Raw genomic sequence first — 26,579 nt, 5'->3', positions numbered from 1 at the left:
CATGGTTCACGGGCTTCTTGCTGGGATTGTCGAAACAGAAATGTAGCCGGTAGTCAAATATTCGTCCTCGACACAGGCCGGAAGCTCCGTGTCAATGTCATCGTCGTGGAATGTTCATGGCCTCCCTAGGGCGGCGCTTAGATATGCGTCTAATGTGTATGCACACCAAAAGGTTCGGCGACAGCGCTCCGTTTCAATTATGCTTATGCTGTTGGCAATATCGGGAGGATCCTTTCTGTTGAGTCCAATTGCCAATGCCAAATTTGACGCCGTCCCAAATAAGATCCAACCATGGTTGATGCGAGACTGAGTGAGGAGGTAGTAGCTATGAAGTAGACGGGCCTGCACACCGGTTAATCGTATGGAACCCTTTTCCTTTGTCAGTCGATGATCTGCTGCTAGAAAGTATAGCTGCATGAGGTCTAAGCGTCACAAGATCCATTGTTTACCGGAAGGAGAACTGGTTGTCCGTCGGGTATGCCTATGTGTGACTTGCATATCCGTCTGCCGTTGGCCAAGACTTCTTGGGAGCGGAGAAAGCGATCACTCAATGCGACTGCGGAAAGAGAACCGAGGCTAAACATACCTTTGAAGTTGTTTATTCCGGATATTGCTCTAATTGCATGCGCCCATTCATGCGCTAGACTTGTCTCGTGCTCCCACGTTTCCTGCAAAATGCGAGAAAAAGACCTCACGTGAGAAATTACTCCTAGACGGAAATCCATTGGAAGCAACGGGCGAAATTGCCGTATTGAAACAGGTATCCTAAGCTAACCCTAAAGGCAATTTATGGATCGTTCATAAAACATATTTGAACAATGGAGACCTGTCTCCCAAGTCAAACAACTCGTCCTCAGTGTACTTGACTCTCGCCTCATCTGCAAGCTTATCTTTCTTTGCGTTCCCGACCTTATAGCTCCATTCAAGGAACAATGCAACGAAGAATCCGAACCCTCCGAGGGCCAGACTAAGACCGAAACCCGTCTGGTACTTGGGACTTTCTTTCTCAAGATACATGAAGCTGCCAAGAATACCACCGACATTTCCGACACAATTCATAAGCGCAATACCAATAGCTCGTCGTGACGAAGGGGCAATGTTGTTTGCATTCCAAGAGGCGGCCGCAGCTTGTATAGGATAGATACCCACGACTGCTAAAACGACAGCGAAGTAAGCTACTCCTTTCTTGGCTTCAAGCGCTCCATCCAGTGACATAATGATCGCATATGCTGTCACGACGATGAGCATGGGAATGGCCACAAAAGGCATACGCCAGTAGAAGTGATCAGAGAGCCGGGCGAAACAAATTGCTGATATTGCGGCGGCAACGTAAGGAGGAGCAGAGGTGAGCTGGGCGTTCGTAGAGCTGAAGCCCATGGCTTTGGTAATGGTTGGAAGGGTAAACTTGGTACCTGGTTGAAAGTTTTGATTAGTTTCAATGCCTCTGTGAAAGCCTACTCCGGAATGTTCTTACCATAAGACAAGGCCGACTGGCACAGCAAAAAGTAGGCCTGTACATAAACCCGCCAGTTGGTGAGCACCATGGTGAGGTCTCTCCATTTAAAGCCAGTAGACTCATCACCGTTGGTCCCACCTTGCTTGATGAACATTGAAAGTTCCAGATAACGGATTTCTTCTTCGCTCAACCAACGCTTGGATAATGCTGGGGTGTCGATAAGCAAGAAGAAACAGGCGACACCTAGTACCACACTAGCAAGACCTTCGAGGATAAAGATCCACCGCCAACCTTCAAGTCCACCAACGCCGTCCATCTTGGCAATTCCAGCCGCCAGAAGACCAGAGAAAGCGCCCGACAGGGCACTTGCGCAGTAAAAATACGAAATGCGAAGGGCCAATTCCCTCGGCATGTACCAGTATGAGCAGAGGTAGATAGCGCCGGGGAAAAAGCCAGCCCTAGAAAAAGTTATGTCAGAATGAGAAGAAAATCCAATGATCGGGTTCACTCACTCAAAAATTCCAAGCAAAACTCTCGTCGTCATGAGACCAGCAAAGTTTCGAACCAGTCCTGTGCAAGTCATGACAATGCCCCAGCTAAGGACGAGAAGACCGAGGTATACAGAAGGGCGTTTGAATTTCTTGAGAAGGATGTTGCTAGGAACCTCGAGCAGAACGTATGGAATGAAGACTAAAACCGTAATTAGCATTTTTCAAGCCCACGGCGCTCGAAAGCGATGGGTGCGAGGGATCGAGAACATAAGATTACTCACAGATGGAGAGAACAGTATTGTACTGCAGCCCGGTCATTTTGAGATCTCCAACCATGCCTTCAATCTTGGCATTGCCAATGTTGGCACGATCGATGTGACTGATCAAATACAAAACTGCTAACATAGGGACCAAACGTATATCAACCTTCAGAGATATTAAATTAGCACAACAATATGTACCAGAGGCCAAGGAGTCTCACCTTGTGAAAGACCTGTTTCCTTTTCTCCTCAGGATAGTTTGTAAAGAATTCTGCATCTTCAGGTGTCAATCCCACAACACGAAATGTTCCAATTTCAGTAATGTGAGAAGGCTTAGGAAGACTCTCGATGTGAGTAGGCTGGTCGACAATCTCGACATCATCCTTGCCAATAGCCCCAGAATTCATGACTGCGAAATTTGACTGCGACCCTTTGTTAGAACTTGCGCAGGTTCAAACAGACATAGATTTGCAAAAGCTCCAGCTGGAGACAGGGCATATATACACATGTCGGAAATGCTTAAAAGAGATGGTCTAAGCTCCCATTTCCCCAATACCCCGGCCTTGGCGACCACGTTTACAAGTAGGTATTGTAGCTAAGAATGCGGGGGACTCTTGGCTATCACAGGAAATTAATCCAGACTACCGACAATCTTTCGTCTTTTCCGGAAACCAAACGATCCATTGCGCGTGGTCTGAGGTTGCGGATAAGTGTCCAGTCAGAGGCTGATCCGATGCGGATAAGTCACAATTCTGGGCAACACGGGACTTGGGCTTGCGGGGTATGAGATTACTTATGCCAAGAGAAGTGGAAGACATCGTGGACCTTTCTCCGGTGGGAATTCTCCTAGTGCGGAAATATGGGACAAACTGTCCTACCTAAGGATCTAGATAGTTTTGCTAAATACCTATTGGGTGCTTCCCATCGTGTAGTATTGTAGTTAGCATTTCCTCGTCGGCAGTCACGTCTCAAATAATAAAGGATGTGATCATTACTCCAGTGACATTCCACGACATGCCATTGCTGAACAGCGTTGGTGTGCATGAACAATTCGCCTTGCGCAGCATTATTAAGGTCGTCACGGATTCCAAATACGGGTTGGGCGAGTCATATGGCGACTCGGCTCACCTTACCCGCTTGGAGAAGGCGGCTGAGAAGACTAAAGGTCTTTCCGTGTACGAAACAAACGCAATATATAAAGTGTGCACCACTTGGCTGGCCGTTAATACCACCACTGGCGGCGATGGCATGGCTGGCATGGTCACCACGGAATCTGTTGTTGACAAAGTCTTCTCGCCATTCGAAGTTGATTGTCTCGGTATCCAAGGTAAAGTAGCTGGTCTCCCTGTGAGTGACTTTCTCGGTGGTCGTATGAGAGACTCCGTACAATACTCCGCATACCTCTTTCACAAACGGGCTGGACATCCTGGGCAGCCGGACGACGAAATACGGAGAGGCTCTCGATTCAGCCGGTATCGTGTGACAAGCCAATAAGATTATCGACGAATATGCATTCGAAGAAATCAAGCCCAAGGGCGGTGTCTTGCCCCCTGCCCAAAAGATTGAAGCCATCAGGATGCTGCATGCTGCATTCCCGGATGTGCCGTTGCGACTGGATCCCAATGCAGCATGAACTATCGAGACTTCGAGATGAGTGGCTCGGGAGTTGAAAGGGATCATTGAATATCTGGAGGATCCAGCGCCTGAGATCGATAGCATGGCCGCCGTTGCCAAAGAAGCATCGATGCCTCTGGCCACGAATATGGCTGTTGTGGCCTTTTCCCATCTTCCCCCATTGGGAGCACAGAATGCAGTCTAAGTGATATTATCCGACCATCATTTATGGGGGCATCTACGTAAATCACAAACATTAGCGGCCATCTGTGCGATTTTGAACATGCGGCTCTCTATGCACTCCAAAAGACACCTGAGTATCCTTCTTGCTGCTATGACGCATCTAGCATCCGCGACTCCCAATCTGAACTATGCTTGTGATATTCACTGGCCGTGGAAGCTTCGGGATGAGGATGTTATTGTGGACGGTGCACTCAGGTGGTCTGACGGCAGGCTGGTTGTACCCACGGCCCCGGGCTTAGGGATCACGTATTAAACATATTGAACATATTTTACCAAATAAACAAGAAATATATCTATGCAATCCATTTATGGCTAGGCAGACTTCCGAGGTTCTTCAACCGAATATGAATCAAGTGAGTAGAATGCGTATGCGTAGATTCTCTTCATTTGTGTCAAACGCGAATAACAATATTTCCCATACTGGAAGAGCTCCAAAAATACTCGTATGCTTCTTTTGAATCTTCAAATCGAAAACCTTGTTGATCAGGCGAATAGAATTCGAAGTGAAACACGCCAGCAAGTCCTGGAACTGCTCTCTGGATCCGACAATGATGCGTCGGAGCATGTATGGTGGATCGGTTGTCAGGAATGTTGCATCACTGGGTTTCTCGTTTCCTTGACCAGTCATTTCCTTGATGTGGCCAGTCGAATGAATGAACCCATTCTAAGCAACTGTCTTAAAGGACTGTGGCAATGTCGAGATTCCTCCGACTTCAAGAATATGATCTGCTTCATGGCCCTGTGTAAGTGCCTTCACTTCAGCCGCCCAATCTGACGTGCAATAGTTGATCCCACGTACTGCAGCGAGCTCTTCTGCCTTTGCCTGTTTTTCATCCGAGGAAGATGTGACAATCGTTACTGCACAGCCAGGCTCTTCTATCTGCATCAGCTCTCGCCAACCATTGCACTATAGCTGAGGTCATTTCGCGCGAGTGGAACACAACTATATGCGATAGTCCAATGGGTATTCTTGCCTCCTGTCACCGAAACGACCACCTCCAACTAGGTCGCATGATTATGAAACAAGTGGCTCTCCTTCCACACGCGTCATTCGTTCATGTAAATGACGTCGGCGCCAGAGGAGAGAAAATATTCGAATATGTGAAGTCTGTCTCTCAACGTATCCAAGAGCGAGGGGATGCTGGATATCAACCGCGACTCCACTTTGATTTATATGGCACAATCGGCGATGCTTTCCGAGATGCAGAAATACCAGACTTTCTTGCGAAAGTTGAGCTGGCAGCTCGGCTATATGACGTGCTCATTGAATCTCCAATTGTTCGTTCTAGTAATGAATCACAAATTCGAAGGCTTCGGCAACTCAAGAAGTCGCTCGCGGCTCGCAAGATCAATGTGAAGATTGTTGCTGATGAATGGTGCAATACACTTGATGAGAAGAACATTAGATCTAGTCGAGAATCAGTGGTAATTAAATAGTGCACTACGTACGCGGGCTATGGGTACAGCTTGATCATAGCTCTTACTTCTTCGCAAAAGGAAATTTAAGTAATTGATAAATACAATCGCGCAAAAATGTAATATATCACTCAAAACTCAATGCGCCAAGTCTTGCCAATGCCAACGTTGGGCTTCTTCACCACGGCATATGAGGCCTTCCCGCCCTCTTGCTCGTAAAACTCGAGCGAGGCAGTGGAGCCAGATTTAGCTCCATCTACAATCACGGTGACAGTCTTCTTGTCCTTCCATTCGGCAGGGGGATCAACAACCACCACGCGCTCGACATCAACGCCGGCCATTGTCTTGAGGTACTCGGCTGTCTTGGGGCCCTTCGTCCCAATATCCTCGGAAGACAGGGCCGATTCACGGTAGCCGAAGCGGCGGTGAATGTACGCTCCTCGCTCGTAGTCGAAGGTCTCGCCATCGTCTACGTATAGGGTTCCCTCAGCCTCCCCGTTCCTGTCGAGGGTGATGATCAATGTATAAGGATCCCATCGCATGAGTCCGGTACTGCGGCGTGGGCGGTCTTTGCGGGGAATGATGTGACCACCTTGAATCAACACAGGTACCTTTTCTTCAGGTGCGGGGACAGTGTGTTTCTTGCCAGCGCCTTGGTAGACGGTGAAATCAAAGTAGTCATAGTACTTTTCGTCATCTGAAATGTATACGTCAACACTGTTCTTGTTTTCTTGCACAACGGGCTTTACGAGAAGACCGGTGGAGGCAAGATACAGCTGATCGTCGATGGCAAAGCCTTGTTCATCTTCGGGGAAGACGTAGTATTGCGGCCGCACAATCGGCGTGCCGTTTACTGAAGCTTCGTGGAAGGCTGTGTACCAAGCAGGCATGAGCTGGTATCTCAGGCGAATGGCCTGGGCGATGTAAGATCGGTGTGGTTCACTGATCAGATACGGCTCGCGGCGACGAGTATCGATGTGAGCGTGGGCTCGGAAGAAGGGGTACCAGATACCTGTCTGGTACCAGCGTGTCAAAAGATCTTTGCCGGGGTTGTGGAAGAACCCACCAACATCTGCGCCTGCGAATGGGAATCCCGCGATACCGTTGGTCAGTACCATTGGAATGGTGGCTCCTAGGTGCTCCCAGGTAGCTTGATTGTCTCCAGTCCACATAGCAGACACCCGCTGAGCACCAGAGTAGTACGAGCGCGTCAGGATAAACGGCCTGCGAACCTCGCCCTTCTTACGCTCCAACATTGCTTTGTATGTAGCATTTAAAAGGGTTAGACCATTGAGGTTGTGAATGTCACGGTGCTCCCAGTTTCCGTAGTGCAGGTTGTCCTTGGGCATGGTCATATCTGGTCCATTGAAAACAGAGGGCTCGTTCATATCGTTCCAAATAAAAAGATTCTGAAGAGATCCCTTGAACTTGTCAAACTTGTGGAGGGTGGCCCACCAAGCGTGTGCAGCGGGATTAAAGCAGTCAACCCAGTTCGAGGATCCAGGCCAACACCATCCATCGTAAATTTCGCCCTCTTTGTTCAACACGGCGAGGTTCTTGCTCTTAAGCTCCTCGGAGACGAAGTACTTGTCCGCATTCTTGATGTGAGGGTCAATTAACACCACCAGCTTTCGTTCTGTTTCGTCGAGCTTTTGTTGCATGCCCTTGGGGTCGGGGAAAGTGAGGGGGTCCCAAGTGAAATATTTCCGGTCGTCCGTGTATTCAAGATCAAGCCAGATCACATCGTAGGGGATTTGGTACTTGTCAAACTTGGCATTGACTTCCTTGACATCCTCATCTGTGACATAGTTCCAGCGGCACTGGTGGTACCCAATGGCAAATTGCTGAGGCAGTTGCGTATATCCGGTGAGCTCACCGTAGGTTTTACTGATATCATTTGGAGAGGGTCCGAGGAAGACAAATAAATCAATCCGACCAGACTCAGAGATCCAATGGGTGTGGGTGTTCTTTTTCGAGCTGTGTCCCAAAGCAAGGGGGTTGGAAGAAACAGTTGATTTGACAATATCGATCCAGGTTTCGGCAGCATTCAGCCAGAAGACACCAACTGTTGAATTCTTGCGGTGGGCCTGCATCAAAGGGATGGCTCCATACAGAGTCATCGGGCTTTCAAGCTCATATTCGAAAACATCCGAGTTGTAGAGACGGTAAGGGTCCTCGTGATTGCCAGGTCCGCCGCGAGTCTCCTTTAGTGAGAGCGAGTCTGCATGCTCAGGAATACCAAATACATGGTTATATCCGGGAAAAGTGACATCGAGGGCAATGCTCTCAGGGCCCCTTGGCTTGGAGTCAGTGTTGCCTCCAAAAGTCTCCTCCCACCAGGTACTCTCATCCTCCGCAGATTCGCCTTCCGGGACATCCACCTTGGCTCGCCAATGCTCCACGTTCAACAATCCTCGATGGTTCAATTGAACATGTGTTTCTCCATCTCTTTGAAAGTCGATCCCGAATGGCGCATGACGGACGACCGCTTGGAATTTGTCCCCGGGTCCGTACAGAATGTTGGTAAAGCCAGTCTCACTCTGGGCATTCAAGGTGGCTGATTTACTGACTTCCAAGCCACCTACAATGGTCCATTGTTCAGCTTCGTCATATCGCTTCTTGTTGGCTTGGCTGCCATGTCGCATCTCAATGTCACCCTGCAGCCGCTTCTCTTCGTCTACCAGGATGCGGGCAGCTCCCGATTCAAGCAAGGAAACAGTGAGAGGTAGCCGGACCTTATCATTGGCGGTGGTTGTTTTGACGATGACACCCGTTAGCAAGCCATCCTTGAAATGCACAGTAGCGGGGTCGAGTTCGTAGGGGGAGCTCCACGACGTTCCCTGGGAGGAGGCGTTGTCGGCGTAGGCTCGGTTTCGTTTGCAGAATCCGGATTGCTCACAAGTTTTGAAATCTTTGCGCTTGACAGCAACTTTTGGACACAACCAATATTAGCTTACTGGGGTTGAACTGAAATCAAGAATTTGAGCAATAACGAGACTTACAACCGGGGACGACCATGCATCCGATGAGAATGACCAAGGAGAGCAAAAGTGCCCAACGGGGGGTTGCTGGACTCCTGGCCATGTTGAAATGAAGTTTATTGTCAATCAGAGACCCTCAATCTCTGACAAAATAGTATTGAATTTCAATGGGAGACCTGCATTTAGAGGTGGAGATCACTGTCAACAACCGGAAGCTACCCGTGGACAAGCTGGCCTCGAACTGGGGTAGCGCCTCAGGCATTCAGGCACCAAGGCAACAAGGTATTAACTTTTGTATAAAAAGTGCTCGGCCAATCATGTTCCGACTTGACCATGTATAGATACAGAACTACATTGAAATGTTATAATTTCGACAAACATATTGATTACTTCTAACGTAGAAGCTTAAATTAGAGTTCTTTGCAGAGTTTCATGTCTTTCTGACCAACACCATTTCAATTCATTCTAAAAGACTGGTATGTCGTCTATTATTTTCCCTTCTGCCTTCGAATAGCCGGAGTTCTGGTTGAGAACCAAAATCCAGCCAATAGGGCCGACGATGGTCACTAGCGATGAAATCATATTGATTCATTGATCGAAGCAACCAGTGGTGATTGCCATGCCGAGGCCTAAAATTTTTATAAGTTAATTGAGCTCGAATGAATCAGACATTCCTTCACCAAGCTTACATCGTATTTCCAGCAGTCTGCACTGCCCAACGTTATGTCTGGACATGTAATTTTACCTTGCATCCCATCTCATATTTCGCATCAATATCGGCCAGTATTGATCCCATTCAAGAACTCCATGCTGGTAATACCTTTCGTCCGTTCATCTCGTGGCGGGGGTGGGGGTGGGGCGCGTAGTCTCGGGAACTAACTGTAATTAGGGAAACTTTCTGCTTTAATATCCGCTGACGAAGGAATTGTATTGAATCACTTGAATTACGTCGCGAAGTTTACATTTTAATAAACTACCTTCACTAAAATTACGTAGAAATCAAGTGGAGCAATCCAAATATATCTTGCAGGGATCAGTATTTTGAACAGGCCTGACAGTTCCAAGGAGGCAATCAGAGTATTGACTCGCGAGAACTCCTGGATGAAATTGAGTCAGGCCATTGCACATGCACTCCAACGAGTACTGGTCGGAAAGACCCCTTCTTTCGAAGTTTCATACTGACAATCCAATCCTTGGCTATGCATCTGTCTTTGCAAGCCCAGTATCTTGTCTCTTGTTGAGAACTTATATCTGCGAGAGAACTTGATATAGATCAAAAATAGGCGACCAGTCATTCGACTACCTTGTTTAATTTCCCATCCTGTAGAAATGGCAGTGTATTTATACATCCCTCTTGACTGAGCGAGAAAACCCTTCTACACATGAATATGTTTCTACGGATATTTCGTCATGCAGAAGCTAGAGAAGCAGCTATAAAAGCAGTCAGCTTTGGTCGCCCATCGATATTAGACGCAGCCTTTGACACAATAGCTACACGAATGGATGAGACCAATGAGAAGGTCAGGCTAGCTATTGTTCAAGTCCTCGGCCAAAAGGAAACCTTATGCTTTGATATCGTCAATACGCTGGCAGACCCGATGAATGATACGGACGAAAAAGTCTAATGGACTACCTTCAAAGTTCTTGCCGATCAGTCAGCTTGGCCTGGGGTGATTCGTCACAAAATAGCGTCAGAAGTCTAATGTCCGCTGGCCTTCAGAGGTGTGTCATTTGACTGAATGTTTAACAAGCTAGTAAAGCGGGAAAAAGATTATTTGAATTTTCTCCTCGGTGGCCTTGCAAAACAATTTTCCGGCTTCTGCTACTGCGAACCTCCAGGATGCACCTAGCATGGTATATCCAAAAAGACATGTCTTATTTTCAGAGAAGCGATAGTTCCAAAGCACCAATTCCGTGTGGTGGAGCAGATATAGAGCTAGGGATAATATCAGCTCGGCAGGAAGCCGAGATTCACAGGCGGTATTGTATTCTTGAAGGTTTCTCCTGAAGCCATTCGAGCTGCGTCCCAGCCCTAATGATTAGGCCTCAAAATACTTACATACCAATGTGGGTTACTTCAATCACGATCCTTAAACACTCACTATTGAAGCAACTGCTAGAGGGCCAATAATAACATGACCCTTCATCTGCTCGATTGATTGATAGATAAGCAAAACAGCTTTCAAAATGAACTTATTCGAAGATCAAAACGACTAGTCAATATCTGCCACCGGATGCGAAGCAGATGGACAGACACATTAAGCTACATGTCTTTTTGTCCATATTTTTGCTCCTCTTTGGTCTTAATTTTCAAGGTTTGGGTCGTTTTTAAGACAACCTTCTTCTTTTTTGAAATTACTTTGGCAAGATATCACATAAAAGTTCGTCTCTCGCTCTTAGTTAAATGTTAAAGGCCCAGTCTATGGGGTATGTAGGCGAAAAGTCACAGAATGCGAGAAGATTTCTCCGAATGAAACTTTTGTCCATGATTTCGACAGACTCTTGAGAGGGCTTGTGGAATATTACCGGTAGTATGACAAGCCACTTAGAGACGTGGAATAAAAACAGGAGATCGAGGCTCTTACACTTTGCTTCGGGAGCAAGAGATAAGTTATATCTTAAAGTGTTTTGAGATGATAGCTTTACGAATGAAGGCAATGACACGAGCTCCTCGTGAGATATAGGCTTTTGAGTCGTCTGCAATGCGTCACTTTGTGATTATTTAGTACCTATAGAGAATAAATTAAAATGAGTGAAAGAGATACGCATTTTGCCCAATCTTTTACTTCAACATCTGCTCAATCAATTTGACTAGATACCTCTGGATGTGTTTGTGTTTCTCGTGAATACAAACTCCCAGAATTCCAGTTAGCTCCTATCAATGTTAAGCAGAAAATGAAAAATTCCGCTATTCAATGACCTGTGTCGAAACTTGAAGACAAAGAGTCTAGTTGGAAATCATGTAACTTGTTGCTAGTTGCAGGTCCCCAATTGTGGCCTGAAAATTCAGGCTCAGACAACCCCTCCTTCCCGCCACCAATCAACAGCCACCGTGGCAGCGCCCGGAAAAAAAGACTCTATTTAATCTTCCACACCTCCTGCCCTTTTTTTCTGCTTCATACCACTTACTTATTACCTGGTCTCATACATTCAAAATGTCCGCCAACGAGGAACAGACGTATGTTGTATCACCTGTCATTCCTATTGATATCATCCATCGATTGTTACTCGTCTTTTCAAGCTAACCAATGGCTACAGTTTCATTGCCATCAAGCCCGATGGTGTCCAGGTATGGAGCATCCGAACCGAACTCGATATCGGATCCAATTCGAGCAATTGAACGGCATTTACTCACATTCTACTAGCGTGGACTCATTGGCCCCATCATCTCTCGCTTCGAGAACCGTGGCTTCAAGCTCGTTGCCATGAAGCTCACCTCCCCCAGCCAGGAGCACCTCGAGGCTCACTACGCTGATCTCTCCACCAAGCCCTTCTTCAAGGGTCTTGTTTCCTGTCAGTTGCCCCGCACGCACCATTCCACATCTCGTATTCTGTTAACACAGCTCCAGACATGCTGAGCGGCCCCATCTGCGCCATGGTCTGGCAGGGCAAGGACGCCGTCAAGACCGGCCGTGTCCTCCTCGGTGCCACCAACCCCCTGGCTTCCGCCCCCGGTACCATCCGTGGTGACTTCGCCATCGTAAGTAATCTCCCACATTCCAACATGCCGATCCATACTCACTCCTTTGCTAGGATGTCGGCCGCAACGTGTGCCACGGTTCCGACTCCGTCGAGAACGCCAAGAAGGAGATCGCCCTCTGGTTCACTCCCTCCGAGGTCCTCAAGTGGACCTCCGCCCAGTCCGCTTGGGTTTACGAGTAAATTACTTGTTTCCACGTGGATTGGTCCGAAGGATACCCTTCCTCGACTATTTGCAGCATAGAATAAAGCAGCGGATTCAAGGAAAGGTCCCGATGACTCGGAAATAAAACAATATACATTTTCGTATAATTTATGAACAATCGCTTCTGGTATCATAGTATCTTCGACTAGCCTAGCCTCTCCTGAACAACCGTCGAGCAAGGTTCGCCGTTGGTGTAAACACCGTTCTTGCAAACCATGGCGTCGCCCATACACTCGCCGCCAATCGAGCTGGCAGCAGAGCCTTCGTAATTGCATAAGCTGTCGCGAATTCCAGCACTAATCGCACACCTGCCCGTTCCACCCCGTTCTCTCCAGTCGCCTCGTGTTTTGCAGCAGTATTTACATCCGCCTCGTCTACCCATCCTTTCTTCTTCAACCAACGACCAAAGCGCGCAGCTCCCTCGTCAAAAGCATTCGATTCGCCCGTTTCAGACGCAAAATTCGGCATCCAAGCACCGTAATGGAATACGCCGACCAGTCCAAACAGTGGAAGTATAGCAGTGATCTCGTGGAGTATTATAAACGATGTGATGTGAGTGACCGGTGCTCCGAATAATGGTGTGGTATATGCGCGGAGAAAGCGGGGGAGGCGGTCATTGAAACGTCGTAGGCGAGAACGAGATTCATTGATATTCACTTGCGACGTCTTTGGTTGTGGAGGGGTGGAAAAGGTGCGTGATGCATGCGGTTTACTGCGAGCAGCATGAGGGCGGAGATGGCGGAGAAAGTTGGGCGGGCGGGATGCCATTTTGAGGAATTGACCGGAAAAATATAAGAGACAGGGATATGTCTGAGAGAATTATTGACCAACAGGTCAAGTTGAAACTACATATGTACGTGTTATGTTAACTTTGACGGTTAAGCTCGATCGCCCGGGCCGGCGCAGATATCCGCTGAGTCATATTATTCTTTTGCTCGGCTAGCTTTTTTTGAGCTTTTCGCCGATTTAAGTAAATATATCCCTTGCTAGGACTAATTTAGCCGTATGCGCATAGATGTAGTATATCTATAGGTGATTTCATGCGAGATGGCCACTCGGCAGCTGTAGACATCATAGTTCCCGATGCGATCGGAGCTGGTGACATGGTCCACTTTTGCCCGAATCCTCTCCTCTTCTTCACACACCTCCTATTGTAAGGATCTATCAAGGCACAATGGAGAAGAAGATTACAGAGAAGATCGCGGCTCTGCCGCCTGATGCCAACTATTTTTCTTTGGAGTTCTTCCCTCCGAAGACCCGGATGGTGGGGTTACCCCGCTGAACGCATCGATGTTTGCTAATATGGTTATTCTATAGGGCTTCGCCAACCTGTCCGCACGTCTGGAGCGCATGGCCCAGGCTCTTCGTCCACTGTTCGTGACTGTCACCTGGGGCGCTGGCGGTAGCACTGCCGCGCGATCACTCGAGCTGGCTGAAGTATGCCAGCGCCAACTGCAGTTGACCACAGTCCTTCACTTGACATGTACGAACATGAGTCGCAAGCTGGTTGATATGGCGCTGGATGAGGCTAAGGCTCTGGGCATTCGTAACATCCTTGCGCTTCGTGGAGACCCTCCCCGCAGCGAGGAATACAACATGCATGGAGAGGATGATAGCAACAAGGACTTCACTTTTGCTGTTGATCTGGTTCGCTATATTCGCGCTCAACATGGAGACTACTTCTGTGTTGGTGTTGCTGCATACCCAGAGGGTCATCCCGCCGACTCGTTCCAGGATACTCAGGACCCAGCTAGAGATATTCCCTACTTGGTTGAGAAGACAAAGGCTGGAGCGGATTTCATCATGACACAGCTTACCTACGATATCGATGCTTATCAGAAGTTTGAAGACATGCTCCGCAACCATGAATCGGGCGTTTTCAAGACCATTCCCATTATTCCTGGCTTGATGCCCATTCACAGTTACAAGATTCTCACGCGAGTGACGAAACTCAGCCATGTCACTATTCCCCCTCCCATCGTTAAGCGCATGGAAGAACTGAAGCACGATGACGATGCCGTCAAGCGCGCCGGTGTGGATATTGTCAGTGAGATCGTTGATGGTATCAAGGATCTCCGTAACCCCGGCCCGCGAGGTTTCCATTTCTACACCCTTAACCTGGAGAAGACAGTCTCGTTCATCTTGGAGCAGTGCAAGCTGATTCCGGATCAAGATACCCAGGACTCTGCTATCGAGGATGGCGCAGACACTCCGCTCGATTTCCCTGGTCGTGTTTTGGGAAGACGTCGTGCTTCATCTATCAACTCGCAACCCCATAACCGTGTCATCGTAGACAGGCTATCTGGACAAGAGTCATCAGAGAACTCCGTGCACGAAGCCCGTTCAGACCGCGCCGGTATGCCGGCAATGCCGCCCAACCGCAGCACTACCCTCCTCATCTCCGAAGGTCTCGGTGCGCTTGGCAGAGAAGCTACATGGGATGACTTCCCCAACGGACGATGGGGTGACGCTCGCTCGCCTGCTTTCGGTGAAATCGACGGCTACGGTCCCTCCCTCCACGTCACTTCCAACACTGCCCGTCGGCTATGGGGTCACCCTATCGACGCATCCGACATGAGCACGCTTTTCCGTCGCCATGTCTCTGGAGAGCTACACATGGTTCCCTGGTCAGAGGGTGGGGCCGAAGAAGATGGCGGCGGTCTGAACGCAGAGACAGAGTTGATCCGACCGGAACTGCTGAAGCTCATTGATGGCCGTGGTTGGTGGACTCTGGCGTCGCAGCCCGCAGTCAACGGTGCACGCAGTGATCATCACATTTTCGGCTGGGGACCCCAGCGCGAAGGCTTCGTTTTCCAAAAGCCATTTGTTGAATTCTTCTGCTCAAACAGAGACTACACCACTATCCTGAAACCGATGTTTGAAAAGCACGGCCACGACAAGATGACCTGGTTCGCTACAAACATCAAGGGCGAGTTTGAATCTTCGTTCCCCACCCTGCCTGCCGATGTCGAGCTCGATGACCTCAGCGATAACCCCGAAAGTGTCAACGCCGTCACCTGGGGTGTCTTCCGCGGCAAGGAAATCGTGACCCCAACCATCATCGAGGAAGTCAGCTTCCGCTCGTGGGGCGAAGAAGCGTTCCGAATTTGGGACGAATGGCGCCGTATCTACCCACGCGGCTCGCCAACTGAAACTTACCTTGATACGACTAAAAATGACTCCTGGCTTGTCTGTGTTGTTGGCCAGCAGTTCGGCGCTGGTACCAAGAAGGGATCTAAGGAAGAGGAAGATGAGGTCAAGTGGATGTGGCGCGTGTTGGCTGGCGAGGAGGTATAGGAATGCGCAATACATCAGATCTAGACACTTCCTAGATCAGCGACTTTCACGGTTTAATGAGGGCAGGCCTGGACATATGGGATGAATGGCACAAAATATGGATTTTGTATACTAGTCTTGATCTCGTCCCATTGAGATGAATATTACGAATATGCGTGCAAGTTCTTGGTTTTTCTTTTTTATTCTCTCTCTCTCTCTGTATTGATTTATACGCCAATGGCTCAGCAAATGCTTTTATAAATGAGCACCGCTTCTCATGCTAATTCTGCTAGACTCGGCCATCTTTCAGCTGAATCAAACTCATGCCTTCTCGGCGAACCCGTGCTCTTCCAGTCCGCTCGCATCTGTATCTGGAGTCGCAATCTGCGATTCGGTATACTTGTCCATTGCTTGATTGAGTTGGCCCCAAGCCTTGGGCACGCGGCGGAATTGGCCAGGCCCGTTGGCTGGGAGTTGGTATCCGCGCAATCTGGTGAAAACAATTAGAAAACTTGCAATTTAAAAGGTTTGTTCGATAACGTGTTTCGAAGCAGGGAACCATATCTAGGAATGATGACTTACCTGGGGCCTTGGCCACTGCTCTTTGGCATTGAGGAGGCATAAACACGGTTAAATGCGAGAACGTCATCTTCGAATGTACCACGCTGAATACTCTCTCGGATTCCAGCGAAGAAGAGATCCATGACGTGGAGATTGTGGATTTGAAGGAGCGCCCACGCGGTCATCTCTTTAGCAGTAAGCAAATGATGCACATATGCACGGTGATAATTCCTGCAAGCATAGCACTCGCATCCCTCGCCCAGCGATGATGTGTCTGTGGTATAATCCAAGCCCCACATATCATCTCCGAAGGCCAGCACTTCGGAGCTACCATCCTTCAGACCAGACGGAGCCGGGAAACTAAAGCTCAGGGCGATTCCGGCCTCCGACGACTGGCCCAAAAGAGGCGTAGTAAGAAGGTCTGCTCCAAGTGACACTTCTCGCAGAATATGGTGAGGAGTTTCAGGGTCGCTGAAAAGCAGTCGAGGTAGGCTCGCCAAAGATTCTGGGACGAATTCCAATGAAGCAGATTGATATAGTGCCAGGCCGGAAATATCGCACCGTAACTCGCTTTCTAAATCTTCCAAGTAAAGCGACTGCTGCGTATTCTCGAGTGGTAGGATCGGTGCAAAGAACGCGGTCTTGGACTTGGCATCTTCCGCCACGGACTGGCCGTATAATTTCTCCAATGCCTCTTGAGTCCAGGCATGTGTTCGGTCGACCATTCTTGCCCGTCTCCTATTTCCGGGCTCTTTATTGGCCAGGTCTGCCATTCCAACTGCAATATCTGGTCTCAGCTTATGTACTGCCTCAACATACTCGTTCGAGTGTAGTTGCTTGAACCCGACGGAAGTCAGGAGTGCGACGGAGTTCGAGGTATTTGCAGTTGGGGGTGTGATTGATGGGAATCGCCGGGGTCCAAGAATCAAAGGCATATCCTCGGCCACACAGGTGAACTTCTTCAATGGTGACTCGTGTGCCGCAGCGGGCATTTTATATACAGCAGGACTCTTCTTCTCAATGACTAGCAGGCATGCGCTGTCAGTTTTGGGTCCAGGTTGAAGGAATGAAAAATTTTTTCATGTTTTCTTACAGTCTTCCAGTCCAGCGTAGAGACTGTTAATCGCGGTATGGTCGCGCATCACATCGTGCGCAACATGTGGCACGGTGCCCCGCGAAGTGAGTGGGACGTGGTGCGGTGTCGCGATTGTCTTGCGGCCTGGGATGGCTAGTTTTCCTACTCTCGGTGCAAGAATGGGGCGGGAAGATCCCAGGAGACTGAAAGTCATCGCTGGGGGTGTCGCTTTATCCATGGCGCTGTTGGTGACTGAAAGGCCATGTTGCAGATCTTCTCGACCTTATCGGCAGAAACGGCATTTCCCCGATAAACAACTCCGCGTTTCACCCTTGACCTTCGACAATTCATACATAACACTCAACACACTTTTTTGGGGGGGGTAATTATTTGGTTCTGGGGCTCGTCGCTACTACTATACTGTTCGTTTCAGCTATGACAGCCTTAACGCAACCCACAGCACGTGGAGCCCTTATTGTTGTCGAGGGTCTTGACCGCGCTGGCAAATCGAGCCAGTGCGAAATACTACAAAAGTCTCTTTCACAGCAAGGAAATGCGGTCAAATATATTCGATTTCCAGGTATGCGATTACTCACCCATCGTTGCTACTACTATTTATCTGACAAATCTCAAGATAGGACTACGCCCATTGGGAAGTTAATTGATAGCTATCTACGCGGCTCAACCTACCAAGACGATCACTCCATCCACCTTCTTTTCTCAGCAAACCGCTGGGAAATCGCAAAAAGCATTGAAGACGAAATCGCAAACGGAACAACAGTCATCGTAGACCGCTACTCATATTCCGGCGTCGTCTACTCAGCCGCGAAAGCAAACCCCACGCTCTCATTGGAATGGGCTTGGCAGCCGGAGATCGGTCTGCCACGTCCGGATATCTGCCTATTCCTCAACATCACTCCCGAAGAAGCAGCGAGGCGAGGTGGATTCGGCGCGGAGCGGTACGAGAATGAGCCTATGCAGACTCGCGTGCGGGAGCTCTTCCGCTCGATATTCGAAAGACAGACGGATGTTTCGATTATCGATGCTGGGAAGTCTATCGATGAGGTCGCGGTTGAAATAAAAAATGCTGTGTTTGATTGCATTTCGCGTATGGATGCGACGAGCGCATTGAGAAAGTTGGAACCTCTTGCAAATTAGAGTTGTTTCTATTAATTATGCTCATTCCACGAGCTCTGCGTCGTCCCAGTCGCTATCCTCAATAACTATCTCGAGGTTCGATGGAAGGCGAGTCGAGCGGTACTTCTGTCGGCCCTCGAGATCGGAGTCTGATTCCAGATCCACATCGTCAAACCAATTGGAGCTCAATTCATCCTTGGCTGATTCTTCTGGTTGTGTTCTTGGTTCGATTGACGTCGATCGAGGCACCGAGCCTGGCTCGGTGGCTGCAGCCTCTTTGCGGAGGCGCTTTTCCTTCTTTCGTAGAACTGCGCGCGCTTCTTTTTCTGCTCGATTGCGGAAGCTCAGCTCGCGCATCATCATTGGCCACTGCACGGCTTTTTCACATGATGGGCAGGTTCCTTGGGTCGGTACCAGGAGATCTGGCTCACCGGCAGCGTCTAAGAAATTGGTAGATAGACATAATAAATGGCTCGTTCCACGACAATCTGCCTGTGGACACACTACTATCTGCTCTGTGCTTGGAGAGACCGACCCCTTACACGCTGCGCATTGTAGATCTTCTGGATCTTCAAGTATAAACATCGACTTCTCAAGATAATCTTCCAGCCTGGCGTAGTCGACTGATAGGTTGTTTATGCATCCGGCAGGTTCAAGCTCATTGGTTTGCTTGGCAGCTGGCACCGTTGCAAGGTTATCACCATCCAGAATAATCTTGATATTTGGGGGCAGCCGAGCATCTACACGATCATTCCACGCTCGCCATACGCGATATACATCGGCACGGAAGAATCGGACATGCAATGGCCAAGAACAGAAATATGTCGACCGAACCAATGAATGCAAATCCTCCAAATGAGCCGTCAAGGATCTCCTGGTTCGTGAGCGGGGCTTGGGTTTAGGCTTCCCTGTCTTTCCGCCGATATTGACCTTAGGTTTAGACTTGTCTAGTTCGTCTTCGGATTCGAGGTGTCGTGATTTTTCGGGGTGTTGCCATGCCCATCTAAATATGTGAATTTGGGGTTTGCATTATATGTAATCAAAACAAATCACCAATCACAACTTACTCGAATTGTAATGCACCAACTCGGGACATGAAACCTTCGACAACAAGGGACATTTCCCAGGGGCGTAATTTGTCTCTGGCGGTGCGCTTAGCCCCACCTTTGGCAACGCCATTGTGTTGAGGGAGTCGTCTGATCGGGTTTGGGGTCGAGCCAATATATAGTGAAGCGTGTCGGACGGTTGAACGGAGAAGATAACAGCAGTAATATGCCGGTATCGGCTTGGGGTTTTCTGATTCCATTTCAATTCAATATATTCCAATAACTTCAATGTAGAACTTTTTTCAAAGACTTGTCAATTTGTCAAGTCCTTGAAATTAGCTTCGCCTATCGAATATCTGCGGGTCTAAAACGGCTGATAAACATCGGATCACATGACAGACATAAGCATTGATTTGAGTCAGAGAGAGAGCCCTGGAGAGAAAGTAGACTAATGTGAAGAATCAAATAAATTTCCATCTAGCTGTATTGTATAATAACACATATCTATATTCGAAGACTAAATATATATGTAAATAATAAGGTAGCACAAATCTCCTAGAAGTCTTCCATATTTTATATATTATTTAGACAACATAAAATGGGGTTCATAATAACAGCTAATGAAAACACTAATTAACCAAAAATAGGCCAAATCAGCCCTAGAAAAACCAAAATATCCATCGAAACATATATCCGAGGCTCTTTGACGTGTCACACGCTATAAGTGCACTCGATATTGTATTTCTCAATACCATTTTAGACCGTATGATGCCCGTTTGCAGAAGATTGTACAATATTGTGTTCACTCCAGGGCAGGTAGTATACATTTGTACTGTACTATTTAGTAGTACATATTTTGTAATTACCAAAGTTTCGGGTGAAACTCGGGTTCTAGGCCGTACCTGAGCTCGATTAGCTCATTTTTACCCGTATTTTACATACCGTACTGATCGGTACCATAACTGGTTCAGAGGTTTCCCTCTAGTCACTCATTGGTTCTCTTTTTATTGGTTGTCCACACAAAAGGAACCTGGCAGTACTTCTGGAGTACCACCCCGGTAGATCTGTACTGCACATAATCTCGTTTCCACTCTTTAGGTTCATCTTTCTACCCTTCTTTCCTGCGACTTGGGCATCTTTCCTCTCTCTTCATCGCGTCTCCTCTTTTGAACCCAAATTTTCTTGTTATACTTCTATATTCGAATTCTTGTTCTATTCATATCATTTGGTTTGTCTCCGAACATCCCTCCTTCACATCGCAGGACGCCGCCAGCCGCCTTCCTAATATCTCTATCTCCACGCCCTGCGTTTGTCGCATAACAGTCATTGATAATCGAAATTCTTAGTTCAGACGCGCCAAATATCGATCTTCCCACCCATTTGCTTATCTCAATCCCAACAATGGGAGCTCCGGCCTCTGCCGGGGCGACCTCGACGGCTGCGGCAGGGCAGCCGACTCGATCCTCGAGCACCCACCCGTCGCACTCCCACAATGTTCCTCTGAGCGCTCGCAGGTCTGCGCCTCTAGATCTTTCCACCGTGGAAAGGCGGGGCCAGCCGAACAACCCTCGTGAACCCTCCAAGCGCATTCGTCCTCACGGGATCCCAGAAGCCCCGACTTTCCGGCCGACAGAAGAGGAATTCAAAGACCCTGTGGCCTACATTCAGAAAATTGCCCCCGAAGGCAAGAGGTATGGAATTTGCCGAGTGATTCCACCCGAGGGATGGCAGCCTACATTCGCAATCGATACAGAGGTAGGAATATTCGTCCGCGAGAATGCATTCGCGTTTGGTTTCAGCGCATGACCACAGCTGACAAAGGGATATAGCGATTTCATTTCAAAACCCGTCGACAAGAGCTAAATTCCGTGGAAGGAGGTAAGGATTTGTGTCTAGCAGATAACGCTGTCCCGGCGAGTGGGACCTGTTCACAGTGCAGTTCTGACAGTCTGACACAGGGAACCGCGCAAATATGAACTATGTTGATGGACTCGCCATGTTCCACAAACAGCATGGGACAAACTACAGCCGACTCCCCAGTGTCGATAAGCGGCCATTGGATCTCTACAAGTTGAAGAAAGCAGTCGAAAGTCGTGGCGGTTTTGAATCTGTGTGCAAGACGAAAAAATGGGCCGAGATCGGTCGCGACCTCGGGTACAGCGGCAAAATCATGTCTTCGCTGTCCACTTCGCTCAAGAACTCCTACCAACGCTATCTTCAGCCCTATGAGGAATACTTAGCCCGCGCCAAACCCGGCGTTCAACAGCAGCTTGAGCTCGAACATGGTGGTCCGTACACCCCTTCGCCTCTACCATCTCCCATGAACATGATGCAAAAGCCCATGTCGGAAGACAATGGTACACCCTCGAAAACCCGTGACGAGACTCCTGGCCTGCCTCGAATGGCCGCTTCGCACACGCCAATGGCCCACACTCCCATGGCACATACCCCGATAAGCCACACCCCCATCGCGCATACTCCGGTGGAAAAGTCCCCAGAGAAGCTAACACCCACCGTCGAATCTGGTCCTCGCCCGGCTGCCCCAGGCTTTACTTCTGTCAACAATGTCGGCCTTGGTGGCTTCACCGCCGTTAACCGCTCTCCTTTCAACCTGGTGAATAATGGGCCACCAATCAAGCGTGAAGGGGAGAATGGTGTATCGGGGCCCCAGGTTGATCCCGAGCAACCTCTTATTTCTACACCCGTCAATGGCGAAAAGGAAGAGCCTCTGAAGCGTTCCATCAGCCATGATGAAAGTTCCCTGGCTGACAATGGCGATGACGAGGATGGCGAAAATGGGCGTCGCAGCAAGCGTCTCAAGAGAGGTACCATTTTACCCTTTGACTCGAAGTAAAGTCTGTCTAATTATTGTATAGATTCGCTCCCAACAGTCGCTGGCTCCCACATGTCGCTTCTTCGCCCAGCCCCACCTAAGCCCCGCAAAGAGGGTTCTCAACCAGTCGGAGAGGTAGGCAAAGTTTCGGAACAGAATTTGGTTTTAATACTGATATATCAACAGAAATGCGAGACTTGTGGCAAGTCAGATAGCCAAGAGTCGATTCTTGTGTGTGACGGTTGCGAACTTGGGTATCACAAAGCTTGTTTGGACCCATCCACAACAACTCCGACAGAACATGACTGGCACTGTCCCAAGTGCTTGGTTGGCACTGGGGAGTTTGGATTTGAAGATGGTGGTGTTTACTCGCTCAAGCAATTCCAAGAAAAGGCAAATGAGTTCAAAAAGAAGTATTTTGCCTCAAAAATGCCTTTTGATCCCGTACTCAACACACATCGACGTGAGACTGAGGATGACGTCGAAGCTGAATTCTGGAAACTTGTTGTCGACCTACATGAAACAGTTGAGGTTGAATATGGTGCTGATATTCATTCCACCACTCATGGAAGTGGTTTCCCGACCATTGAACGCAACCCGCTAGACCAGTTTTCCTCCGATCCTTGGAATTTGAACGTGCTCCCATTCTACGGAGACTCGCTCTTCCGTTACATCAAGTCTGATATCTCCGGCATGACCGTCCCCTGGGTCTATGTTGGCATGTGCTTCTCAACTTTCTGCTGGCATAATGAAGACCACTACGCCTACTCAGCCAACTATCAGCACTTTGGTGCTACGAAGACTTGGTATGGAATTCCGGGTGCTGATGCCGAGGCTTTTGAGACAGCTATGCGAGATGCAGTTCCGGAGCTCTTTGAGGGCCAGCCAGACCTGCTTTTCCAGCTTGTGACTTTGATGCCACCAGACAAACTTCGCAAAGCTGGTGTCAACGTCTATGCAGTAGATCAGCGGGCTGGTCAATTTGTGCTCACCTTCCCTCAAGCGTACCACGCAGGCTTTAATCATGGATTCAATTTCAACGAAGCTGTCAATTTTGCTCCCGCAGACTGGGAACCCTACGGCGCCGCCGGCGTTGAGCGTCTTCAGAACTTCCGCAGGCACCCGTGTTTCTCCCACGACGAATTACTGCTGACCGCTGCTGCACGCGATACTTCCATCGCCACCGCCAAGTGGCTGGCGCCCGCACTGGCAAGAACATGTGTTCGAGAGCTCGGTGCAAGGGCCGCTTTCCTTTACCAACAAAAGGAAGCATTTGTTCGCACCCCCGGCTCTGGTATCGAGTCTATGGCGGAGACCTTCCAGCCGAAGTTCGTAGTTGAAGATGAAGATCTTCCCGAGGATGACTATCAGTGCCAGCAATGCAAGGCTTTTGCTTACCTCACCCAGTTCCGTTGTCACAAATCAGGCAAAACTGTGTGTGTCTCACACGTGGAGACCTTTGATTGCTGTGACCAATCTCATACTCAGAAATTGTGTGGCCCTGACCATACCCTGCGTTATCGCATGAGTGACGATGCACTGCAGGCGCTTGTGCAGAAAGTCCAAGAACGCGCCAGGATCCCGGAAGCATGGTCTGAAAAGCTCGACAAAACATTGGAGGATGAACCCAAGCCGCAGCTTAAGGCCCTTCATAACTTGCTCAATGAAGGTGAGAAAATCCCGTACCACTTGCCTGGCCTACAAGATCTTGCGGCATTCGTCCAGCGTTGCGATAAATGGGTTGAGGAAGCCAACAATTACATTACCCGGAAGCAGCAAAACAGGAGAAAAAACGAGAAGGCTTGGCGCAGAGCCAGTACCAAGGCAGCGCAGCTGGACGACCGCGATCGTGAAGTCCGCAGGGTTGAACACATCTATGCCCTACTGGCAGAGGCTGATAAACTTTCATTCGACTGTCCACAGATGGCGGCGTTGGAAGAGAAAACCCGCGAAATCGAGAAATTCCGTCAGGATATAAATGGTGCCTTGATGAACCCGCACACACGGCCAATCCAGGAGGTTGAGGAGCTGATCGAAGCTGGCAAAAACTTCAATGTTGAAATCCCGGAACTGGAGCACTTGGAGCAAGTTTCCCGCCAAATCAAATGGACCGACGAAGCTGCCCGCAGGCGAGATAAGTACATGAGTCTCAAGGATTGCCATGAACTTGTGGCTAGTGCAGAGCAGCTAGGCCTTTCTGAGACCAATGAACACCTGGTTCATTTTAAGGAACTTGCTCGCCATGGCGATGCGTGGGAACTTAAGGCCAGGGAGTTGATGGCGGTCGAGGCTGTGCATTACCAACAACTCGAAGCTCTTTCTGCACAGGCAGCCCGTTTCCCAGTCAATCCGGAAACACTCGCTGCTGTTGAAGCCATTCTGACCAAGCAGCGCGAAGCTCAGAGGCGGATCCAGACTCTGTACGAAAAGAGTAAGGATCCCGAGATGAAGAACCGGCCAAAATACAAGGACATCCGCGATCTCATGGAATCCCTTGAACATCTGACCAGTCGACCAATCGGAGCAATTGACTTGGAGCGAGAGCAAAAACGCCATGAAGACTGGATGAGAAAGGGCAAGAAATTATTCGGCAAGGCAAACGCTCCTCTCCACATATTGAGATCCCACATGGAGTACGTTGAGAAGCGAAACTCGTACTGCTTCGATCTGGAAGATAGCTACCGACCCCCTGTGGAGCCTTCTTCCAGAGATAACTCGCCAGAAGGCCTACTTGAAAACACCGGCAATCCCAATCCGTGGGGCCCAAAGTCACGGAAAAGAGACGTGTTCTGTATTTGCCGGCACTCTGAAGCGGGAATGATGATTGAGTGCGAGGTCTGTCACGAGTGGTAAGTCAAACAGGTATCCAGATTGATGATGACATTACTGACAGTGTGCAGGTATCATGGCAAATGTTTGAAGATTGCGCGCGGCAAAGTTAAGGAGTTTGACAAGTACACTTGCCCAATCTGCGATTGGCGACAGAAAATTCCCCGCGATGCTGCTCGCCCCAAGCTGGAGGATCTCCAGGATTGGCACGCGGAAATCGCAACTCTGCCCTTCCAGCCGGAAGAGGAAGAAGTTCTCGAAAGCATTATCAACCAGGCGACTGCTTTCCGCGATTTCCTGCATGGTTTCACCAATGCTGCCTGCACAACAACGGAAGAGGTGCCCACTTTGATATTCTACCTGCGCAAGATTGAGGGCGCCGAGGTTCTCTTGACATTCGAGACCAACTTCTTCCGACAGGAGATTCATAAGTGGGCACCTGTCGCCCCGGAGCCTCCACCAATCCTGGAACAGTCCTTGTCGACTCGAAAGCCCCGCCCCACCAAGCAACAGAAAATAATGGCCCAGCTTGGAGTGAATCGTCCAGAGGATCTCCCGGAGCATCTTCGCCCTAAGCACCTTGGTGTCACAAAACGCAAATCTGTCGATGCCACACAGCCAGGCCAACACCCACCTCCTTCTCTGCAGCCAGCGCCACCAACTCCCAGCAATGAACAACCTACCGCAACAGTCCCAACTTTGGCTCAAATGTCAGATCCAAATACTGCCCCATACCCCTTCTCTGCCAATTATTCTTTGCCTGCTAGCGATTCCACGCCCGCTTTTGCGCCTACCTCCTCCTCAGCTTTCCTCCCTCACGCCGCCGCTTCTCAGTCCCCCTCTTTCCTACCTCGGTCTCCTCCTCCGCAACAAGATATCGAGACATCCCTCTTCAGTCCCCCACGATTTGGTCATGATCCTCAATTCGCGAGCAGCAGTCCGCGTCAGAATCTGGACGATGTGTTTGCCGATTTGACCAATCAAGAGATCGATCCTGACGCTGAGCCCCAGCCAATGGACAATACTCATGCCAACGAGGCCCTGGAGGCCCTGGTCGTTAGCAATGGTAGCAGTCGTGCTGGTTCCGTCCCCGAAGAATCAGTTCCACCTGCCGAACCCCACGATGCTTCTAGGCTCGAGGACACCAATGGAAACGCTGACGATGAAGAACTTTGACGATTTATTTTGCTTTTTCCTGTTAATCTTCAGTCTTTCTTGGAAAACTGACCACTTGTTTTGAGGTCGCCTATTGTTTTGTGACTGTGGCCTTTTTTTTCCCTTCGTTCTATCTCTTTCTTTTTTACTCCCCTCTTCTATACTTTTTGTTTCATTTTTTCGGATCAAATTCTCAAAAAGGTGTACTACAAGAGACGGGACTGGCGAGTCGGGGGTGTTTTCCAGCGATTGTGTCCTAATTTCTTTGTTCTTTTTCTTCATACCACAAGACTATGTCTTTC

General features: G+C 49.0%; 13 protein-coding genes across 13 annotated transcripts; 7 read left to right on the top strand and 6 right to left on the bottom strand.

The window, feature by feature from the left end:
* Positions 1-798: 798 nt before the first annotated feature.
* On the bottom strand, positions 799-2,614 carry N7529_010774 (uncharacterized protein; the record flags this gene model as incomplete). Its single annotated transcript, XM_057246301.1, has 5 exons — positions 799-1,412; positions 1,475-1,914; positions 1,969-2,146; positions 2,229-2,373; positions 2,429-2,614. 5 exons carry the CDS (start codon positions 2,612-2,614, stop codon positions 799-801), a joined length of 1,563 nt encoding a protein of 520 aa, XP_057091650.1.
* Positions 2,615-3,221: 607 nt separating this feature from the next.
* N7529_010773 (gluconokinase) lies at positions 3,222-3,701 on the top strand (the record flags this gene model as incomplete). The annotated part of the gene is made up of 1 exon (XM_057246300.1): positions 3,222-3,701. One exon carries the CDS (start codon positions 3,222-3,224, stop codon positions 3,699-3,701), a length of 480 nt encoding a protein of 159 aa, XP_057091649.1.
* Positions 3,702-4,104: 403 nt separating this feature from the next.
* On the top strand, positions 4,105-4,317 carry N7529_010772 (uncharacterized protein; the record flags this gene model as incomplete). The annotated part of the gene is made up of 1 exon (XM_057246299.1): positions 4,105-4,317. The coding sequence occupies one exon, from the start codon at positions 4,105-4,107 to the stop codon at positions 4,315-4,317; it is 213 nt and encodes a 70-aa protein (XP_057091648.1).
* A 96-nt stretch (positions 4,318-4,413) lies between these two features.
* N7529_010771 (uncharacterized protein) lies at positions 4,414-4,692 on the bottom strand (the record flags this gene model as incomplete). Its single annotated transcript, XM_057246298.1, has 1 exon — positions 4,414-4,692. The coding sequence occupies one exon, from the start codon at positions 4,690-4,692 to the stop codon at positions 4,414-4,416; it is 279 nt and encodes a 92-aa protein (XP_057091647.1).
* A 65-nt stretch (positions 4,693-4,757) lies between these two features.
* On the top strand, positions 4,758-5,501 carry N7529_010770 (putative methylaspartate ammonia-lyase; the record flags this gene model as incomplete). Its single annotated transcript, XM_057246297.1, has 2 exons — positions 4,758-4,807; positions 4,931-5,501. The coding sequence occupies 2 exons, from the start codon at positions 4,758-4,760 to the stop codon at positions 5,499-5,501; spliced, it is 621 nt and encodes a 206-aa protein (XP_057091646.1).
* A 110-nt stretch (positions 5,502-5,611) lies between these two features.
* N7529_010769 (glucan 1,3-alpha-glucosidase ROT2) lies at positions 5,612-8,564 on the bottom strand (the record flags this gene model as incomplete). Its single annotated transcript, XM_057246296.1, has 2 exons — positions 5,612-8,409; positions 8,483-8,564. The coding sequence occupies 2 exons, from the start codon at positions 8,562-8,564 to the stop codon at positions 5,612-5,614; spliced, it is 2,880 nt and encodes a 959-aa protein (XP_057091645.1).
* Positions 8,565-11,616: 3,052 nt separating this feature from the next.
* N7529_010768 (Nucleoside diphosphate kinase) lies at positions 11,617-12,343 on the top strand (the record flags this gene model as incomplete). The annotated part of the gene is made up of 5 exons (XM_057246295.1): positions 11,617-11,639; positions 11,720-11,750; positions 11,827-11,974; positions 12,031-12,161; positions 12,215-12,343. The coding sequence occupies 5 exons, from the start codon at positions 11,617-11,619 to the stop codon at positions 12,341-12,343; spliced, it is 462 nt and encodes a 153-aa protein (XP_057091644.1).
* A 172-nt stretch (positions 12,344-12,515) lies between these two features.
* N7529_010767 (uncharacterized protein) lies at positions 12,516-13,133 on the bottom strand (the record flags this gene model as incomplete). The annotated part of the gene is made up of 1 exon (XM_057246294.1): positions 12,516-13,133. The coding sequence occupies one exon, from the start codon at positions 13,131-13,133 to the stop codon at positions 12,516-12,518; it is 618 nt and encodes a 205-aa protein (XP_057091643.1).
* A 406-nt stretch (positions 13,134-13,539) lies between these two features.
* N7529_010766 (methylenetetrahydrofolate reductase (NAD(P)H) MET12) lies at positions 13,540-15,662 on the top strand (the record flags this gene model as incomplete). The annotated part of the gene is made up of 2 exons (XM_057246293.1): positions 13,540-13,629; positions 13,683-15,662. The coding sequence occupies 2 exons, from the start codon at positions 13,540-13,542 to the stop codon at positions 15,660-15,662; spliced, it is 2,070 nt and encodes a 689-aa protein (XP_057091642.1).
* Positions 15,663-15,962: 300 nt separating this feature from the next.
* N7529_010765 (tRNA-ribosyltransferase family protein) lies at positions 15,963-17,515 on the bottom strand (the record flags this gene model as incomplete). The annotated part of the gene is made up of 3 exons (XM_057246292.1): positions 15,963-16,131; positions 16,224-17,226; positions 17,296-17,515. The coding sequence occupies 3 exons, from the start codon at positions 17,513-17,515 to the stop codon at positions 15,963-15,965; spliced, it is 1,392 nt and encodes a 463-aa protein (XP_057091641.1).
* A 197-nt stretch (positions 17,516-17,712) lies between these two features.
* N7529_010764 (bifunctional thymidylate/uridylate kinase) lies at positions 17,713-18,435 on the top strand (the record flags this gene model as incomplete). Its single annotated transcript, XM_057246291.1, has 2 exons — positions 17,713-17,857; positions 17,912-18,435. 2 exons carry the CDS (start codon positions 17,713-17,715, stop codon positions 18,433-18,435), a joined length of 669 nt encoding a protein of 222 aa, XP_057091640.1.
* A 21-nt stretch (positions 18,436-18,456) lies between these two features.
* Positions 18,457-19,720, bottom strand: N7529_010763 (structure-specific endonuclease subunit SLX1; the record flags this gene model as incomplete). Its single annotated transcript, XM_057246290.1, has 2 exons — positions 18,457-19,417; positions 19,482-19,720. The coding sequence occupies 2 exons, from the start codon at positions 19,718-19,720 to the stop codon at positions 18,457-18,459; spliced, it is 1,200 nt and encodes a 399-aa protein (XP_057091639.1).
* Positions 19,721-20,861: 1,141 nt separating this feature from the next.
* N7529_010762 (uncharacterized protein) lies at positions 20,862-26,298 on the top strand (the record flags this gene model as incomplete). The annotated part of the gene is made up of 6 exons (XM_057246289.1): positions 20,862-21,215; positions 21,290-21,338; positions 21,419-22,285; positions 22,337-22,428; positions 22,480-25,142; positions 25,194-26,298. The coding sequence occupies 6 exons, from the start codon at positions 20,862-20,864 to the stop codon at positions 26,296-26,298; spliced, it is 5,130 nt and encodes a 1,709-aa protein (XP_057091638.1).
* Between the last annotated feature and the right edge of the window lie 281 nt (positions 26,299-26,579).

Source organism: Penicillium soppii (genome assembly GCF_028829465.1).
Source record: "Penicillium soppii strain IBT 18220 chromosome Unknown utg000010l, whole genome shotgun sequence".
Taxonomy (NCBI): Eukaryota; Fungi; Ascomycota; class Eurotiomycetes; order Eurotiales; family Aspergillaceae; genus Penicillium; species Penicillium soppii.
Note: the sequence above shows the minus strand (reverse complement) of the source record. Positions and strands in the feature narration are given on the sequence as shown.